The 22,182-nt window shown below is 36.1% G+C and overlaps 1 protein-coding gene across 2 annotated transcripts in view; it reads right to left on the bottom strand.

The window, feature by feature from the left end:
• Positions 1 to 21,671, bottom strand: part of CLIC2 (chloride intracellular channel 2) — a 37,389-nt gene extending 15,718 nt beyond the window's left edge. For both annotated transcript variants that reach the window (XM_011963194.1, XM_011963193.1), the window contains exons 1-3: positions 21,227 to 21,671; positions 8,999 to 9,108; positions 8,748 to 8,873 (exon numbers count right to left, since the gene is read on the bottom strand). In XM_011963194.1, coding sequence (XP_011818584.1) covers positions 8,748 to 8,873; positions 8,999 to 9,108; positions 21,227 to 21,283 — 293 coding nt within the window. In that variant the 5' untranslated portion in view covers positions 21,284 to 21,671. The remainder of the gene's footprint in view (positions 1 to 8,747; positions 8,874 to 8,998; positions 9,109 to 21,226) is intronic.
• Between the last annotated feature and the right edge of the window lie 511 nt (positions 21,672 to 22,182).

The following is a 22,182-nucleotide window of genomic DNA, read 5'->3' as shown; positions in this document are numbered from 1 at the left end:
ATTGTCTGCATAGGGCTAGCCAGCCCAGCATCATTTATTGACTAGGGAGTGTTTTCCCCATTGCTTGTTTTTGTCAACTTTGTCAAAAATCACACGATTGTAGGTGTGCGGCCTTATTACTGGGCTCTCTATTATGTCCCATTGGTCTATGTGCCTGTTTTCTTCTTTTCTTTTCTTTTTTTTGAGATGGAGTTTCACTCTGTTGCCCAGGCTGGAGTGCAATGACATGCTCTTGGCTCGCTGCAACCTCCATCTCTCAGGTCCAAGCAATTCTCCTGCCTTAGTCTCCCAAGTAGGTGGGATTACAGGCATGTGCCACCAAGCCTGGTCAACTTTTGTATTTTTAGTAGAGACGGGGTTTCACCATGTTGGCCAGGCTGATCTGGAATGGCTGACCTCAGGTGATCCACCTGCCTCGGCCTCCAAAATTGCAGGGATTACAGGTGTTGTATCAGTACCATTCTGTGTTTTGCTTAAGGTAGCCCTGCAGTATAGTTAAAAGTTGGCTAATGTGATACCTCTAGCTTTGTTCTTTCTGCTTAGAATTGCCTTGGCTATTCGGGCTATTTTTTGGTTTCATATGAATTTTAAAATAGTTTTTTCTAGTTCTGTGAAGAAGGTCATTGTTAGTTTTTAGAAATAACATTAAATCTTTAGATTGCTTTCGGCAGTATGGTCATTTTGTTGATATTGATTCTTCCTATTCATGAGCATGGGACATTTTTCCATTTGTTTGTGTCTTCTTTTATTTCTTTGAGCAGTGTTTTGTAATTCTCATTGTAGATATCCTTTACCTCCTGGGTTAGCTGTATTCCCAGGTTTTTAATTTTTTTGTGTGGCAATTGTGAATGGGATTGCCTTCCCAATTGGGCTCTCAGCTTGGCTGTTGTTGATGTATAGAAATGCTAGTGATTTTTGTACATTGATTTTGCATCCTGAAACTACCAAAGTTGTTTATCAGCTGAAGGCCTGTTGGGTTGAGAGTATGGGGTTTTCTTTGAGAAAAAATTTTTATTGTGATATAAAATGCACTTATAAAATGTCCACCAGAAGGCATGTAATTCTTCACTGCTATATAAATCTATTGGGAATATGTTATTCACTGTCTAGATGGTACAGAAAAACATTCACTTCTAAATTATTTTATACCTTCATGACAGGTAGTCTTTCTGACTGAAAATAACTGCTTCAGCTATGGTCTGCAACACAGCTCCAGGATTCTTAATGCAATAATTTGGGTATATGTGTGTCTGTCTATGTGTGCATCCATGGGACAACTTATATCTTTAATAAACAAGTGCAACATTATTGTCAATTATTTTGCATGTTTAAATACTATAGTCTGATTATTTGTAAACAAACAAAACCTCACAAAAATACTCTAAATTCTATATAAAAACTCTGTTAACCCATAATTATTCTAATATGCTTTACTTACTTGAACACAAATTTCTGAAGGGTACATATATTACCTTAGATAATAAGGTTTAGAAATGAGTGCTTTGGCCAGGCGCAGTGGCTCATGCCTGTAATCCCAGCACTTTGGGAGGCAGAGGCGGGGGGATCACCTGAGGTCGGGAGTTCGAGACCAGCCCGACCAACATGGAGAAACCCCATCTCTACTAAAAATACAAAATTAGCCGGGCATGGTAGCGCATGCCTGTAAATACCAGCTACTTGGGAGGCTGAGGCATGAGAATCACTTGAACCCAGGAGGCAGAGGTTGCAGTGAGCTGAGATTGCGCCATTGCTCTCCAGCCTGGGCAACAAGAGCAAAACTCCATCTCAAAAAAAAAAAAAAAAAAAATGTGTGCTCACCCTTTGAAATACGCATTTCTGATAACTAATTTACACAGCATAAAGTTTAGATCAATAAATTACAAATCCTGGATCTCCACAGTTCATTTAGAAAATGCCTCAAAGTTATGGTTCTTATAGCAGGTTTAACAGACTAAACACTAAGTGTTCTAGCTTCCTCTATTTCAAGTATCAAAGAAATATGAGGATCAAAATCTCTCTAGGTTGTAACTGAAAATGCAAAGCATTAGAAGACAGTTAAATGTGGTTTGAAATACAATATTAATTGAAAGAAGATTATTAAGGTATTTATCTGTGTTAGCCTGTTAAGCACTAGGACTTTAATTATAAATCTGAATATTTATTCAGAAGTGACAAAGAACACAATTTGCCTATAAAAGTATGGTTTTGGAGAAAAAAGTCAATCCTGATTTTTAAAACTCAACATTTTTTGTTTCCTTTTGGATGATATTAATTTAAATTTCAATCTGAACATAAATGTTTGGCTTCACAGAGTCTTAGATAATTTACTAAGGCTGTTAAAGTTGCTCTTGTTGCTGCATACAACCTTTTTTGACGAACATGAGAATGATCTGGAAACCATGCAATGAATATTCATTCATGCCCCTGGGCATTCTGAGAATCTTACCTGAATAATATATAGCACGGTTGTTTGTCCTCCAACAGGGGTAAAACAAAGGAATCATAATCCTTATCCCAGGAATCTGAGGGCTGACTATATGAACCAATCACAAGTTACTCATTTTCAATAGATATTTTCAGAAGTCTGTACTTTCCATTTCTGGCTCTGGCAAGATCTCTTTAACATCTTCACTTGCTTGGATGCGGGTCTGGTGGGACATGGCGGCGGCCACTATCTCCTGGCTCCGATGCTGAGTGCAGCCGAGTATGCGGTTTTCTAGATATAGAATCATGTCGTCTGCAAACAGGGGTAGTTTGACTTCCTAGGTTCGTATTTGGATGCCCTTTCTTTATTTCTCTTGCCTGATTGCTCTGGCTAGAACTTCCAATACTGTTTTAAATAAGAGTGGTAAGAAGGGCATCCTTGTCTTGTGCCTCTTTTAAAGGGGAATGCTGGCTAACACGGTGAAACCCTGTCTCTACTAAAAATACAAAAATTAGCCGGGCGTGGTGGCAGCGCCTGTGGTCCCAGCTACGCGGGAAGCTGAGGCAGGAGAATGGCGGGAACCCGGGAGGTGGAGCTTGCAGTGAGCCGAGATGGCGTCACTCACTCCCGCCTGGGCCACAGAGCCAGACTCCATCTCAATAAATAAATAAATAAATAAATAAGAAAGAAAGCTGCCAAAAAAAAAAAAAAAAAAAAAGCAGCAACTTAAACCAGGAACGCATGGAAGAAAGAAGAGCTTATTTTGACTTGCATACACGTTATCCAGGTGCCTCAAGGGAAGTAGGAAATTTTGCCAACAGGGCGAACAAACGTCAGTTCTTACCCAGCGGCTCTCATCCCCGGGCAGTTCCAGGAATATTATAAAAGGTACTCACCAGATGAGCTGCGGTATCTGCCATTAAACACAGCCCTGTACGAGCCCACTCTGGATCCCAAGCTCCCTGCTCTAGACAGTGACGGTGATTCAGATGATGGCGAAGATGGTTGAGGTGACGAGAAACAGAAAAATAAAGGCACTTCGGACAGTTCCTCTGGCAATGAATCTGAAGGGGAAAGCTCTCCTGACAGCCAGGAGGACTCTTTCCAGGGAAGGCAGAAATCAAAAGACACAGCTGCCACTCCAAGAAAAGATGGTCCCAAACGTTCTGTACTGCCCAAGTCAGTTCCTGGGTACAAGCCAAAGGTCATTCCAAATGCTATATGTAGAATTTCTCTGAAGGGTAAGGAGTCCAACGAGAAAGGAAAGGCTGAATCACTTACACACTGCTCCCAATGTGAGAACAGTGGCCATCCTTCTTGCTTGGATATAAAGAAAATAAAGGACTCAAACGTTACCACTACACAAAACCACCAAACTGTAATGATAAATGACAAGAGAGAAAGAAAAAAACAAAGAATATACAAAGCAATCAGAAAAAAATGACAAAATGACAGAAACAAGTCTTCACATATAAACATAAACAGATTAAATATTCCACTTAAAAGACATACACTGGATGACTAAACTTAAAAAACATAATCCAACTGCATATTACTTACAAGAGACTCACCTCACTAGTAAAGACACATACAGACTGAAAGGGGTTGATAAAGATATTTCACACAAATGGAAACCAAAAGTGAGCAGGATCAGCTATAATCATATAAGATAAAACAGACATTAAATCAAAAAAAGTGGAAAAAAGGACTAAGACTATCATTATATAATGACAAAGAGATAAACCCAGCAAAAAAGATATAACAATTCTAAATATATATGCACCCAATACTGGAGCATCCAGATTCATAAAGCAAGCATTACTAGATCTAAAGGTAGAGACAGACTGCACTGCAATAATAGCAGAAACTTTAACATCCCACTGTCACCATTAGATAGATAATCTAGACAGAAAATCAGTTAATAAACATTAGACTTAAGCTGGACTTTAGACCAAATGAATGAAACAGACATTTACAGAACACTCTATCCAACAACTACAGAATATACATTCATCAGCACATGGAATATTCTCCAGGATGGACCACATGTTAGGCCACAAAATGTCTCAATAAATTTAACAAAATCAAAATCATAGCAAGGATATTCTTGGGCCACAATGAAGTCAACTATAAATAAACACCAAGAGGAACTTTAGAAACTGCATAAATACATAAAAATTAACCAACATGCTCCTGAACAACCAATGACCAATAAAGAATTTAAGAAGAAAAAAAAATTCTTGAAACAAACGAAAATTGAAACACAACATACGTAAACCTGTGGGATACAGCAAAAGCAGCACTAAGAGGGAAGTTTATAGCAATAAATGCCTACATCAAAAAAGTAGGAAATGACAAATTAATCTAATAATATATGTGAAGCTGCTAGAAAAGCAAGAACAAACCAAACACCAAATTAGCAGAAAAAAGAAGTAATAAAGAACAGAACTAAATGAAATACGGACTAAAAACTACAAAGCATCATGAATCAAAAAGTTGGTTTTTGTTAAATTGATAAACTGCCAGCTAGACTAATCAAAAAAGTAGAAGACCCAAACAAACAAATTAGAAATGAAAAATGACACATTAAGTCATACATGTAAGAAACACAAAAGATCACCAGAGACCATTATGAACAACTGTATGCTGACAAACTGATAAACCTAGAGGAAATGGATAAATTCCAGGAAACATAGAATGTATTGAGACTGAATTGGGAAGAAATGGAAAACATGAACAGACCAATAATGAGTAGCAAGATTGAGTCAGTAATCAAGTCTCCCAATGAAGAAAAGCACAGGACTGGATGAATTCACTGACAAATTCTACCAGAAGAACTAATACCAATTCTCCTGAAACTATTCTAAAAAATGGAAGAGGAGAGAACTCTCCTTAACTCATTCTATGAGGCCAACACCACCCTGATACAAAAACCAGACAAGAATACACACACAGAAGAAAACTACAGGCCAATATTTCTGATGAACATAGATACAAAAACTCTCGACAAAATACTAGCAAACTGAATCCAATAGCATATCAGAAAGATAATACACCATGATCAAGTGGGATTTATACCAGTGATACAAGAATGGTTCAACATGTGCAAATCAATAACCTCAATATATGACATCAATAGAATAAAGGACAAAAAACATATCATCGTCTCAATAGATACAGAAAAAGCATTTGATCAAATTCAACACCCCTTCATAATAAAACCTCTCAACAAATGGGGCATAGAAGGAAAATATGTCAAAATAATAAAGGCTATATATGATAAATCCACAGCTGATATCATGCTGAATAGGGAAAAGTTGAAAGCCTTTCCTCCAAGAAATGGAAAAAAACAAGGATGCCCACTTTCACCACTCCTATTCAACATAGTATTGGAAGTCCTAGGTATTGCAATCAGCCAAGAGAAAGAAATAAAAGGCATCCAAATTGGAAAAAAGGAAGTAAAACTGTTTCTTTTCACTGGTGCCATTATTTTGTATCTAGTAAAACCTAAAAACTCCATCAAAAAATTCTTACATTTGATAAGTAAATTCAGTAAAGTTCCAGGTTAAAAACATCAACACTAAAAAATATGTAACATCTATACACCAATAATGATCTACCCACAAAATAAATGAAGACGGCAATTCCATTTACAATAGCTAAAAATTAAAATATCTAGGAATAATTTTAATCAAGGAGGTGGAAGATCTTTACAATGAAAACTACAAAATGCTAATGAAAGAAATTGAAAATGAAAAAATATATGGAAAAATATCTCATGCTCATGGTTCAGAAAAATTAATATTGTTAACATTGTAATTTTCCCAAAGTAACCTGCAGATTCAATGCAATCCCTGTCAAAATACCAATGTCATTTTTCACAGAATTAGAAAAAAAGAATACTAAAATTCACATGTAACCAAAAAAGATTCCATATAGCCAAAGCAATTCTAAGCCAAAAGAACAAAGCTGGAGGCATCACAGTACCTGACTTTGAAATATATTACCAGGCTATAGTAACCAAAATGGCATGTTATTGGTATAAAAACAGACACATAGACCAATGGTCAGAATAGAGAACCTAGCAATAAATTCACATATTTACTGCCAACTTATTTTTGACAAATTTCACAAGAACATTGGGGAACGGACACCTTTTTCAATAAATGGTACTGGGAAAATTGGATAGCCATATGCAGAAGAATGAAACTTGATCCTTATCTCTCACTATATACAAAAATCAACTCAAAATGGACTGAAGACTTAAACATAATACTCAAAACTATAAAAATAAAAAGAGAAAACCTAGGGAAAACTCTTCTGGACATTGGTCTAGACAAATAATTTATGATTGAGATGTCAAAAGCACAGGCAATAGAAACAAAAATAGACAAATAGGACTCAATTAAACTAAAAAGCTTCTGCACAGCAAAAGAAATGAGTGAAGAGACAACCTTTTGAATGAGAGGAAATGTTTGCAAACTATTCAACAGGGGATTAATATCCAGAATATACAAGGAAATCAAACAACTCAACAATAAAAAAACTCATAAAATATGGGCAAAGGGCATGGCCAAAATGTACATAAAGAAATGTTCAACTTTACTAATCAACAGAGAAATGCAAACCAAAACCAAAATGAGATATCATCTCACCTCAGTCAGAATCGCTATTATTAAAAAGACGAAAAATTAACAGACGTTGGCAAGGATGTGGAGAAAAAGGAACTCTTATACACTGTTTTTGGGAATATAAATATAGCCACTATGGAAAACAACATGGAGATTTCTGAAAAAAAACAAAAGTAGCACTACCCTAAGATCCAAAAATCTCACTAATTAGCATTTACCCAAAGCATGAGAAATCAGTATGTCAAAGGGATACCTGCACGCTCATGTTTATTGTTGCATTATTCACAATAGACAAGGTATGGAATCGACCTAAGTGTCCATCAACAGATAAATGGATAAAGAAAGTGTGGTACACATACACAATGAAATAGCATTCAGTCATAAAAGAGAATGAAATCTTGTCATTTGGAACAACATGGATGGAACTGGAATTGTTATGTCAACTGAAATAAGCCAGGCACAAAAAGACAAAAATAGCATGTTCTCACCTATATGTCGGAGTTAAAAAAGTTGGTCACATGAAGACACAGAATGGAGAGATAGATAACAGAGACTGGGGAAGGTGATTGGGAGGAGAAGGGAAGATGAAGAGAAGTGTGTTAAAAAGTACACACATAAATAAGATAGAAGGAATACATTCAATGTTTGATAGAAGAGTAGGGTGACTATAGTTACAAAAATGTATTGTACTTGGGTTATGGACACCATAGATACCCTGACTTTATCACTATGCATTACATATACATAATAGAATTCCATATGTATCCCATAATTTGTGTTGATAAAAACATTTTAAAAGAAGGTGAACCATCAGAGAGACATTCTCCTGTGGGTTTTAGAGGAAGAGAACAATCAGCTATGTTGTGAAATGCCTATACAGAGGGGTAGCCTCTAGTAACTGAATGCCAACCCCAACAAACAGCTACCCAATAACCTAAGACCTCAGTCATATAGCTTCAAGGAACTGAATTCAGCCAAAAACTTGAATGAAGATGGAAGAGTCACCTGGGCCCCAAATGATAACTGTGTTCCTGACCAACACTTTGAATGCAGCTTTTTGATACCCTGAGCAGAGGACCTCAGCAGGTCATACCCAGACAACTGACCAATGGAAGCTGTGAGATAATAAATAGGTGTTATTTTAAGATACTAAGTTTGTGGTAATTTGTTACACAGCAATAGAAAATTAATACAGCATGCTTCTTGTTTCTAGATCTATCCTGGGTAGACAGAGATGTGCGGTTGTCATTCAAGTGTAGGCAGTACAGTTCTGGTCTCTGGTTAACTGCTTGAAGTCTATTTCATGGCCACTAACCCTTGTGTTGGGTATGTTCTTTCATTTCATCAGTGGTGTTAAGGACCAGTCATAACCAATCCTTATGCATAACATAGTGTTAGTACCCCACTCCCTCACTCCCATCTCACTATATGTTCCTACTCTATTTCTAGACCACCGAGAACTTACCTTCTTGTGTTATGTATGTTATGCAGCTTTTAAACATTATTTGAAATATTATACATATCATCCTTTTGTATTTGAAGTTGGAGGGGGATGTTTATGCATGTGTGTCATTTGACATGTAGGCCCAGAAATCCAAAAGTACTTAAATTGGTAAGAATACTCAATCTGCAATAAACAAGCCAGTAAAATAGATTATCTTCAGCAAAATAGTATCCTGTAAGTGCTGTACCTTGGAGGAGCCAGGGTCTGTTCTAGAAACTCCTCAATTTTAATGAAGTCTGTTTTCAACTCCTTGTTATACACCAGGAATGGAGGATTAGTACCTGGGGCTAAGTCCTTCAGTTCTTCAGGCTTTCTATGATTATTAAAAATAAGCAGAGTTAGGTCTCTAGATAAAGTACACATTAAATAAACACCAATATTTTATTGGTATGTACCAATCTCAATTCCTAGAATTTAACATGTCCTGATTTCTCTTACCTGGTCATGTCAACCGTTGTCACATTAAATTTAACTCCTTTAAGCCAGAGGATCATGAAAAGGCGTTGGCAAAAGGGACAGTTTCCAATACTCTCTCCATCACTTCCAGCCTATTAAGATAAAGAGAGACCTCAGTTCATTTGTTTGTTCAATAAGTATGTATTGAGTGCCTACTAGGAAATGAGCTAGTTGCTAGAGACAAACATGGACATTCTCAATCTCAAGAACTCCATCATCTATGGACAGAGAGATATAGGGAAGCAAATAATTTCATTATATGTAAAGTTACAACTGTGATGGGTACATAATAATAATAATAAATTTTATATATTATCAGAATTTATATAATTTTCCTATTGATAGATAAGATATTTCAAAATTTTTACTAATCTAAGTACTTCAGAAACAAACATTTCTGGGCATATAGCTTCTTCCACTTCTGAGATTATATCTTTAAGGTTAATCTTTAAAATGAAAATGGTGAGTAAAAGGTATGCACATTCCCCATTTTGATAGATCTTACCAAATTTCCTTTCTGAAAGGTATCTTTCCATATGGCCATTGACCGTTTCCTTATTTTGCTAATTGTTTGTTCATGACAGTTTTTAATTTTTTTACGAAGATAATGACTTTTTCTTATTGTTTGGAAAAAATATTTATATATTAAAGACATTAACTCTTTGTGATATGTGTTACATGTAATTTTAAAAACATGGATTATATAAAATTTAAATTTACATGAGATCTACCATTCTTTCCCAAAAACTCCTTAAGCTGATAAGCAACTTCAGCAAAGTCTCAGGACACAAAATCAATGTGCAAAAAGCATTTCTATACACCAATAATAGACAGTCAAATCATGAGTGAACTCCTGTTCACAATTGCTACAAAGAGAATAAAATACCTAGGAATACAACTTACAAGGGACGTGAAGGACTTCTTCGAGGAGAACTACAAACTACTGCTCAATGAAATAAGAGAGGACACAACAAATGGAAAAACATTCCATGCTCATGGATAGGAAGAATCAATATCATGAAAATGGCCATACTGCCCAAAGTAATTTATAGATTCAATGCTATTCCCATCAAGCTACCATTGCCTTTCTTCACAGAATTAAAAAAAAACTACTTTAAATTTCATATGGAACCAATAAAGAGCTTGTATAGCCAAGACAATCTGAAGCAAAAACAAAAACAAAAACAAACAAACAAAAAACCCAAGCTGGAGACATCACGCTACCTGACTTCAAACTATACTACAAGGCTACAATAACCAAAGCAGCATGGTACTGGTACCAAAACACATATATAGACCAATGGAACAGAACAGAGGCCTCAGATATAACACCACACATCTACAACCATCTGATCTTTGACAAACCTGACAAAAACAAGAAATGGGGAAAGATTCCCTATTTAATAAGTGGTGGTGGGAAAAGTGACTAGCCATATGCAGAAAACGGAATCTGGACCCCTTCCTTACACCTTAGACAAAACTTAACTAAGATGGATTAAAAACTTAAACATAAGACCTAAAACCATAAAAACCCTAGAAGAAAACCTAGGCAATACCATTCAGGACATAGGCATGGGCAAAGACTTCATGACTAAAACACCAAAAGCAATGGCAACAAAAGCCAAAATTGACAAATGGGATCTAATTAAACTAAAGAGCTTCTGCACAGCAAAAGAAACTGTCATCAGAGTGAGCAGGCAACCTACAGAATGGGAGAAAATTTTTGCAGTCTATCCATCTGACAAAGTGCTAATATCCAGAAGCTACAAGGAACTTAAACAAATTTACAAGAAAAAAAACAAACAACCCCATCAAAAAGTGGGCAAAAGATATGAACTTCTCAAAAGAAGACATTTATGTGGCCAACAATCATATGAATAAAAGCTCATCATCACTGGTCATTAGAGAAATGCAAATCAAAACCACAATGAGACAACATCTCACACCAGTTAAAATGGCAATCATTAAAAAGTCAGGAAACAACAGATGCTGTAGAGGATGTGGAGAAATAGGAACGCTTTTACACTGTTGGTGGGAAGGTAAATTAGTTCAATCATTGTGGAAGACAGTGTGACAATTCCTCAAGGATCTAGAATCAGAAATACCATTTGACCCAGCAATCCCATTACTGGGTATATACCCAAGGGATTATAAATCATTCTACTATAAAGGCACATGCACACATATGTTTACTGCAGCACTATTTACAATAGCAAAGAGTTGGAACCAACCCAAATGGCATCAGTGATAGAGTGGACAAAGAAAATGTGGCACATATACACTATGGAATACTATGTAGCCATAAAAGAGAACGAGCTCATGTCCTTTGCAGAGACATGGATGAAGATGGAAACCATCATTCTCAGCAAACTAACACAGGAACAGAAAACCAAACACCACAAGTTCTCACTCATAAGTGGGAGTTGAACAATGAGAACACATGGACACAGGGAGGGGAACATCACACACTGGAGCCTTTTGCGGAGTCGGGGGAAATGAGAGGGAGAGCATTACCTAACGCATGTGGAGCCCAAAACCTAGATGACGGGTTGATGGGTGCAGCAAACCACCATGGCACATGTATACCTATGTAACAAACCTGCATGTTCTGCACATGCATCCAAGAACTGAAAGCATAATAAAAAAAGAAATATATATATACACACATATATATGTATATATACACACACACACACACACATGCACACACACACACACCATGGAATACTACTCAGCCATAAAAAGGAACTAAATAATGGCATTTGCAGCAACCTGGAAGGAATTGGGGACTATTATTCTAAGTGAAGTAACTCAGGAATGGAAAACCAAACATGGTATGTTCTCACTCATAATTGGGATCTAAGCTATGAGGACGCAAAGGCATAAGAATGATATGATGGGCCGGGCGCGGTGGCTCAAGCCTGTAATCCCAGCACTTTGGGAGGCCGAGACGGGCGGATCACGAGGTCAGGAGATCGAGACCATCCTGGCTAACACGGTGAAACCCCGTCTCTACTAAAAAAATACAAAAAACTAGCCAGGCGAGGTGGCGGGCACCTGTAGTCCCAGCTACTCAGGAGGCAGAGTCAGGAGAATGGCGTAAACCTGGGAGGCGGAGCTTGCAGTGAGCTGAGATCCGGCCACTGCACTCCAGCCCGGGCGACAGAGCGAGACTCCGTCTCAAAAAAAAAAAAAAAAAAAGAATGATATGATGGACTTTGAAGACTCAGAGAAAGGGGTGGGGGAGTGAGGGATAAAAGACTACACATTGGGTACAGTGTACACTGCTTGGGTGATGGGTGCACCAATATCTCTTAAGTCACTACTATATATCTTATTCACGTAACCAAACATCACCTATTCCCCAAAAACCCATTGAAAAATAAATTTTTTTAAAAAAAGAAACAAAATCATTGTGTTGTATACATTGAATATATACAATTTTTATTTGCCAATTACTCTAAAATAAAAAAGGAAAAAAGAAAATGAGCAAATGACATGAACAGACATTGCACTGAAGAGACATTGCACATACAGATGAGAAATAAGCACATAAAATGTTCAATTTTATTAGCCTTTAGGGAAATGCAAATTTAAACAGTAAAATGTCACCACACACCTTTCAAAATAGTTAAGATAAAAATAGTGACAACACAAAACGCTGGTGAGAATGCACAGAAATATTGCTGGGTTTAATGTAAAATACTATGACCACACTGGAAAGCACTTTGGCAATTTCTTACAAATCTAAACATGCAGCTGCTACGCAACCAAACAACTAGACCCTTTGGCATTTATCTCAGAGAAATGAAAACTTATGCTCATAAAGAAACCTGTAAAAGAGGATTTATACAGCCTTGTTTGTAATAACCCCAAACTAGTGACAACCAAAATGTCCTTCAACAGCTGAATAATTAAGCCAATTGTGGCCTATCAATCAGTATCATGGAGCAGTACTCAGCAATTAAAAGGATCGAACTGCTGATACACACAACAACTTGGATGAAGTTCCAGGGAATTATGCTGAGTGGGGAAAAAAAGACAACCCCAAAAGGTGATATACTGTATTATTCCATCCACGTAACATTCTTGACATGATAAAATTATCAAAGCGGAAAAGAGATTAATGGTTGAGGGATTGGGTGAGACACAAGTGGATATGGCTTTAAAAGGGTAACACGGATCTGTGTAGTGATGAAAATCTTCTGTATCTGACTGCATCAATGTCAATAATGTCCTGGTTTTCTTATCGTACTATAGTTTTACAAGATGTTATCATTAAGGGAAACTTGGTAAGGGGCACACAGAATCTCTCTGTATTATTCATTAAAATGGCATGTGAATCTTCAACTATCTCAACATAACACCTTAACTTTAAAAAATTTTAGTCATAAGAAACAAGACACACATACACACAGAGAATATATTTAATGTTATAGAAATAAATTCATAATACATTGTTAAATAAATATAGCTTACAAAACAATATATTAAAAGCAATGGCAAAAAGCACAATTAATTTTGTACCAACCTAATATATGAAATAACCTCTTTTTGATGAATATATTTATCTATATATGCGAAGAAATAAAGCATAAAATGTTAAAGTGGGTGGTATCATGGATGATTTTTATTGATTTTATTTTCACTTAGCGATATTTTGTAATTTATGTAACTAAAATAAAATAAAGTCACTTAAAAAAAAAGAATGAGATCATGTCCTTTATAGGAACATGAATGGAGCTAGAAGCCATTATCCCTAGCAAATTAATGCAGCAACAGAAAACCAAATACCACACATTCTCACTTAAGTGGCAGCTAAAAGAAGAGAATACATGGACTCATAAAAGGAAACAGCAGACACTAGGGCCTATTGGAGGGTGGAGGGTGGGAGGAAGGAACAGACCAGAAAAAAAAAAAAAAAAAAGCTAATGGGTACTAGGCTTAATACCTGGGTGATGAAATAATTTGTACAACAAACCCCCATGACACAAGTTGACCTATATATCAAATCTGCACATGTACCCCTGTACTTAAAAGTGAAAACAAAACCAAAATGAAAGACCATTTATCATGACCAAGTGCAATTTATTCCAGTGATGCAAGAATGGTTCAACATACACACATCAATTAATGAGATACATCATATCAACAGAATGAAGAACAAAAACCTTATGATCATTTTAATTGTGCTGAAAAAGCATTTGATAATATTAAACATCCCTTTATGACAAAAAAACTCTCAAAAACACAGGTATAGAAGGAACATACCTCAACAGAATAACAGCCATATATGACAAACCCATAGCTAGTATTATACTGAATGGAGAAAAACTGAAAGCCTGTCCTCTAAGATCAGGAACATAACAAGGATGCCCACTTTCACCACTATTATTCAACATAGTACTGGAAGTCCTAGCCAGAGCAAACAGACAAGATAAAGAAACAAAAAGGCATCCAAATTGGAAAGGAGGAAGTCAAATTATCTTGTTTGCAGATGATATGACTTTATATTTGGAGAAACTTAAATACTCCAATGAAAACTCTTAAAGTTGATAAATTCAGTAAAGTTGCAGCTTACAAAATCAACGTACAAAAATCAGTGACATTTCTATATGCCAACAGTGAACAATCTGAAAAAAATCAAGAAAGTAATTCCATTTACAATAGCTACAAATGAAATAAAGTATCTAGTAATTAACAAAAGTACTAAAAGATTGCTACATGAAAACTATAAAACATTGATACAAGAAATTGAAAAAGACACACAAAAATGGAAAGATATTCTATATGAATTGAAAGAATAAATACAGTTAAAATGTCCATAGTACCCAAAGCAATCTATAGATTCAATGCAATCCCTATCAAAATGACAAAGACATTATTTACAGAAATTTTTTAAAATCCTAATATTTATATGGAACCAGGAAAGACCCAGAATAGCCAAAGCTATCTCCTAAGGAATACCAGACTTCAAATTATACTACAGAGCTATAGTAACCAAAATGGCATGGTCCTGGCATAAAAAAAGACACATAGATCAGTGGAAAAGAACAGAGAACCCAGAGATAAGTCCATACATTTACAGTGAACTCACTTTCAGGAAAGGTGCCAAGAACATACACTGGGGAAAGGACAGTCTCTTCAATAAATGGTGCTGGGAAAACTGGATATCCATATGCAAAAGAATGAAACTAGACCCCTCTCACTATATACAAAAAATCAAATACAAATGCATTAAAGACTTAAATCTAAAACTTGAAACTGTGAAACTACTAAAAGAAAACATTAGGGAAACTCTTCAAGACATCAGAGTGGGCAGAGATTTCTTGAATAATATGCCATAAATACAGGCAAGCAAAGCAAAAATGGACAAATGGGATCACATCAACAAGCTTCTGCACAGCAAAGGAATCAACAATGTGAAAAGACGACCCACAGAATGGGAGAAAGTATTTGCAAACCACCTATCTGACAAGAGATTAAATAACCAGAATATATAAGGAGCTCAAATAACTCTATAGGAAAAAATCTAATACTGTGTTTGACAAATGGGCAAAAGATGTGAATAGACATTCCTCAAAAGAAGATATACAAATGATGAAGAGCCATATGAAAAGGTGCTCAATGTCATTGATAATCAGAGAAATTCAAATCAAAACTACAATGAGATATCAACTCAGCTCAGTTATTAGTTTGGTAAAAAAGTAATTGCAGTTTTGCCATTACTTTCAATTGCAAAAACCGCAATTACTTTTGCACCAACCTAATAAAATGGCCCTTATCCAAAAGACAGGAAATAACAAATGCTGGTGAGGATATGGACAAAAGGGAATCCTCATACACTGTTGGTGGGAATGTAAATTAGTACAACCACTATGGAAAACAGTTTGGAGGTTCCTCAAAAAAATAAAAATAGAGCTACCTTATGATCCAGCAATCCCACTGCTAGGTATCTACCTAAAAGAAAGGAAATCAGCATATCGTGGAGATCTCTGCACTCCCACGTTCATTGCAGTACTATTCACAATAGCCAAGATTTGGAAGCAACCTAAATATCCCATCAACAGATGAATGGATAAAGAAAATGTGGTGCATATACACAACAGAGTACTATTCGACCATAAAAAAGAATGAGATTTAGTCATTTGCAATAACATGGAAGGAACTGAACATCATATGTTACAGAAAATAAGCTAGGCACAGAAAGACACTATTCACATGTTCTCACTTATTTGTAAGAGCTAAAAACGAAAACAATAGAACTCAGAGAGAGAGAGAGTAGAAGGATGGCTACTAGAGGCTGGGAAGGGTAGTGAGGGGGTGTGTGTGGGGAAGGGAAGAGTGTTAATGGGTACAAAAAATAGCTAGGAAGTATGAATAACACCTAGTATTTGCTAGCACAATAAGGTGACTGCAGTGAAAAATAATTTAATTGTACATTTAAAAATAACTAAAACAGTTTAATTGAATTGTTTGTAACCCAAAAGATAAATGCTTGAGGGGATGGATACTCCATTTACCTGATGTGATTATTACATGTTGCATGCCTGTATCAAAATATTTCATGTAATCCATAAATATATATCATAAATATATATACCTACTGTGTACTCACAAAAATTAAAAATTAAAGTTAAAAAACAATTAAAATGGGGAAGAGATTTGAGCACTTTAAAAAGGAAGATATACAGATGATAAATAAGGACATGAAAAGATGCCCAATATCATTAGACATGTGGGAAAGGCAAATTAAAACCACAACGAGATACCATGATAAACACATTAGAATAACTGAAATGAAAAAGAATGACCATACCAAGTGTGGACAGGAAAGTGGAGCAAGTGGAACTCTCACATAATGAAGTGAAGTGTAAAATGGTACAACTGCTTTTTAAAATATTTTGTCAAAGTTAAATATGTACCTATTATATGACCCAGCAATTCCAATCTTAGGTCTTTACCCAAGAGAAATGAAAGCATATGGTCATAGAAATATGTAAGTGAATACTTAACAATATTCACAATAGCCCCAAACTGGAAACAACCCAAATGTCTTTCAATGGGTGAATGAATAAACACATTATGGTATATCCATGCAATGGAATGCTTCAGTAATAAAAAGGAATGAGATATTGAAACACACAACAACATGGGTGCATCTTAAAATAATTATGCTGAGTGAAAGATAGCAGGCACAAAAGGTTACATACCATATAATTTCATCTACAGAAAATTCTAGAAAATGTAAGGCTAACAGAAAGCAGATCAATGGTTGGCTGTGGCGGAGAGAGCTAAAGGGTAGGGTAGGGAAGACAGATTGCAAAGAGACATAAGGGAACTTTCTGAGGTGATGGACGTATTCTATATTTTGATTGGAATGGTGGTTATATGTGCATATACATTTGTCAAGTTATTGAACTGTACACTTAATGCATGCATTTTATTTTATGTAAATTTTACCTTGATAAAATATATGAATATAGAGAAATTCAAAAAGAAGAACAAAAAACACCCCCAAATAAATGATATTATGCAGGGGTTGCAGACATTGCAATGACAAAGGTAAGGATATGACTATGGGAAGAAGCACCTGAGAGATGATAAGGACTAAGATCCCTAGAGGAGGGAAAGTCAGGGATCTGAGGGGCTAGAGTGTTGGAAAAATCATCTGTGTAGATATTAAAATCACCAAGAATTATGATAAGAAAGACTAGAGAGAGTAGCCTATACAAGGAAATAAAAGGTACTTCATCTTACGGCTGCTCTGATCTATTATGCGTAGCATTATTAAGGTCCAGAAACACTGGACAAAATTTCAATTTTTTGACAAAATTTTCTTTCCGCAATAGTGGATGTGACAAAGAAAATGATATTGTTGATCTTTGTGATGGCGGGGTGTGAAGAGGTATGGGAAGAGGCAACCAACCTTAGCAGCTGCATTTGTTTTGTAATAGAAGTCAGACTAAGGATCCAATCAAAACTAGGTTTAGTGAGGGGAAACATGATTAAGGGTGGGAGGCAGGAAGAAGAATGGAGTCTGATAATAGACACAGCAGGAAGGGTGGATCGCCTTTGGCAAAAGGAGAATCAAAACACTGAGGTGTGGGGGAAATGCAGTAAAGTTTTACAGGAAAACAGATTTTTTTTTTTCTGTAATGTTATGCTGATTTAAAGTGCCATCACATAAAATTTTAGGATATAAATTCACTAGCCTGACTGATGAATTACCGACCTCTTAATTATCTTCAGCTGTCAAAGACAGGCTGCGGCCATTCACCGAAACAATTTTTTTTCTCTTTGTGTTTGTGATCTAAGTTTTTAAACATGAAAAATAATAATGGCAACAATAGTTAACATTTATATAGTATTTACTACATTGCCAACTACTGTGCTTTATATACTTGTTTTATTTAATGCTTACAAATAGGATGATGCTATGAGGTAGGCTCTGTTACTACTCTTGTTTTACAGGTGAGGAAACTGAGGCTCAGAGAGGCTGACTTGCTCAAGTACAGTTGGCTAATCAAGAATTGATGACATACATCCTCTTCTCACTTAGCAAATTCAGGACTAGGACTATATCCTCCATACACTATACTCTTAAACACTGCCTTCTCTCATTTAATAGTTTTGTCGAATTTTTATATTAATCAGTCTTTATGAGTATTTATAATAGCTATAAGATACTTTGAAATGGTCTGAACACTCAGAGAAGAGTATCATCTTTTCCCTCTTTCCCCCACACATTAAAAAAATTTTTGACAAAATTATTACATTCAGAATTTTGGTCCAAATATTAGATTCCATAATTTTATGTACAAATATACTAAAACTTAATTTTAGAGTCTTTGGTACAGAATGCAAACATTCCATATAACAACAAACAACAAACCATTAAGATTATTTCATCCCTGCACTTAGAGAAAATAAAATGTGTGTTATCAAATCCTTTGTTCTTAGTTATTAGATAGAAACCTTGCTCAAATCATTCAGAGCTAAAAGACAATGTTTTTATTGACTACACAGAACACACAGATATTGTGGTATAAATTCTTAATTGTGACAGGAGAATGCTTAATCTCTTGTAGTAATGCCTTTTAAAAATTACTCATTAGCACTTTTAGTCCTTCTCAACCCCTATTTCCCCTCCCAGTATCTTCCATGAAACTTCTAGAGATCTGTGGAACACAGCTTAAAATAAAACAAAAACCTGGACCAGATGATATTTGAGGTTCTTCCAGAAAATCTGTAGTTTGTATCAATGTCATCAGATAAGCTTACATCTAGAGCACTCCACCTGATAAAATTCTGGAATAGTTTACTAAAATGTTCACACAACTGAAAACAATTGAATAATATTAGACATAGTTATTTTAAAGTGTTGGAATTCTAACTCTGCCACTAACTAGCTATGTGACCTTGGACAAAGTTACTTAGCTGCTCTTTGCTTTAATTTCTGTATTCATAAAAGAGGGTTAATAATAAACCACTTAGCACAGTGCCTACCATATAGTAAGTACTCAATGAATTATTGGTTACTTTGAAAGTTATTATTTAATTCAACATTTTCTCATCCATGTGTGACTTGCTAAAGTTTCCTGTCCAGATTACCACCCAAATATAAAAAGTCTATGAAGATAAACACATACATCAAAGCCAACAATTGATTTAAGGTGTCTAATTGAGTTGAATGAACAGTTCGGACAAAGGGAACACTTTAGTTACCCAGTGAAGAGACATTACTTCTGATTTGGAATTGGTAAATGTAAAAAGCTAGTTAGGAAATTATAGCTCATTTATATCCTATCTGAGCAGTTATATGTTTTGCTACAACCCAGAGATAGGAGAAGTCGCTCTTATGCCCGATAGTTTAGCAAACACTTAATCGCATTACCTAACACTGCAGGAATTCAAGGGTCTTTCTCTTACAATTTTGAAAAGACAGGTTGGTGATGTCCTTGGTGTATATATGTGACAAACTGTTAAATAATCTAAATGGCTGTAAACGCATACTTTTGCCAATAGGTATTTAACTTAACATTTGGTAAGTATATCTCATTTTATGTCTTTGTAAGCCATCAGGAAGTTGTATAGTTTTAGAGGCAAGTTACTTAAACTTTATTGCCTTAGTTTACCTATCTAGAAATGATGAGAACAACATTATAATATTGTAATAACTAAAAGTTGTAATGAAGTAGTAATAACTACTACTATCACCACTACTACTGATGATGCTAGTAATATATAAGCACCGTTAATAACAACCTATCTCCTAAGTTGTTAGGACTAAATTAGGTAACATATGCAAAGTATTTAGAAAAGAGCCAGGCACAATATGAGTTTGTTATTGTTCTTATTATCCTGAATACTTCCAATAGTCAATGAAAATAAAGGGAAAATCTAAACAGTTAATGCAAGCAAGGATTTAGTAACTATTTAATTTCTACTGGGAATAACCCATATAAGTTATTCTTCCTTGATGAGCTAATTTGGAAACACATGTTCCTTTCTCTTGATTTAGGGGTTTTCCAAAGTGCTTTTCTGAAAAGTTAAGACGTGTTAAAAAAAAACAAAACAAAAAACTCCATGGCAGACCAAAAAGAAGAAGCAGAGCATTCTAAAATGTCCCCCTCCTCACATAACAAGCACATAGACTCCTGGTTTTTTTCTCCCACAGTGTCCATGTGACCCTGCTGTGATGTTTGTCCATTGTAGAAGTTTAGAAAGTTCTGTCTGGGCTATGTGTGGGAATGGAGTTCTCAGGTCATTCTCCACCCTCTCCTCCACCCAGTCAGCCCTTTCAAAACCTATCTCATAAAACACAGATTCTGAGACTTGGAAAGCCCTTAAGGACCATCTTGTCATGCTCCTTCATTGTATAGATGGAGAAACAAAGGTCTGGAGAGAGGGAGGGATTTTTCTAAGGTTGTATAGGAAGGCATTGAGAATATAAGTTAGTTGCTCACTACAAACCAGTCTAGTGCTTTTCCACCATATCACCTTGCCTTTTTCAGAAGAGTTCTCTTTTCCTGTTGTCATCTAAGAACAGTCACACACCCAGGCATTTTTCTAGAACTCGGAGTAGGAAAATAATCACAACATTCTTTCCTATCTCTAGCCCAAATGTGGAGAATTTTTAAAAACATTGGACTTCAGTGTCAAAAACTAATATATTCTACATGCAGTTATTATAGCTGGAAAACTTACCTTTACAAAAAGCTCAATCTCAGGGTCCACTTGAGTGCTGGGCCTCAGGCCTGACATCTTTGTCTTTACTGCCAGTTGTCAGCCTCCTGCCTCCTGTAGAGTCCACAATACTTGTAGACTCTTTTCTCAATTTTATCCAAAGACTCAAGTAATGTTGGTGCTTTAAGAAGAGAGTCTAGTTTGTAGTGGACTGAATCAGACCTGGAGCCAGTCTCTTCTCTCAAGAGGTGTGACGCAGAAAATTCTAGATGCTTAAGTGCAGCTCCTGAATTCGTTTTCCTTCTTCCTCCTGACCTAACATTTAAATCAAGGAGGAGCCAAAGGGCTGTGTATAAACTGGCTGGCTAGAAGGGTGGGGGTGTTTCCAGAGAGGCTTCAATGCCATGAGTCAGCATAGGAGAAACACATGCACACAAACACACACATGCAGTGCTAGCTTCTATATATCAAGCAGACCAGATGTTCTCTAGAGCCTCCCTTTGAGTCCTGGGCTCCATGCCCAGAAAAGGGCCTCTTATTGGTGTTCCTGTAACTTGAAAGCATTTCCAGGAAAAGGGCCAGAAATGAACTGGATTTTTATTATTGAAAAGGATGTTTATCCAATGATACTGTCTAAAAGAGGGTAAAAAATTGTACTTTATTAAATGTTTCCACCCCCAATTCTACTGCTCACACAGCCAGATTTCTGTTCTGGGTTGCAAATTTCACTTCTCTCTACAACCAGAGAATGTTCACTGGGGTGGTTGAGTCTGGGGGCTTGTTTAGTGTGCCCCACCTAGTTCTTTATTTCTTGGAAGCTTGGACTGGAACAGATCACTTCCTTGTTTTGGCGTCTGTTTCAGGAACCACCATTTGTTCTGTATTTCTGCTTGTCAACCCTGGGAACAGCAGCAAAACCAGTCAAACAGATCACTCTGTGTCTGCAATGTTTCTGACAGCTGTATCTGATGCCTCCA

Source organism: Colobus angolensis, unplaced genomic scaffold (genome assembly GCF_000951035.1).
Source record: "Colobus angolensis palliatus isolate OR3802 unplaced genomic scaffold, Cang.pa_1.0 Scaffold601, whole genome shotgun sequence".
Lineage (NCBI taxonomy): Eukaryota > Metazoa > Chordata > Mammalia > Primates > Cercopithecidae > Colobus > Colobus angolensis.
Note: the sequence above shows the minus strand (reverse complement) of the source record. Positions and strands in the feature narration are given on the sequence as shown.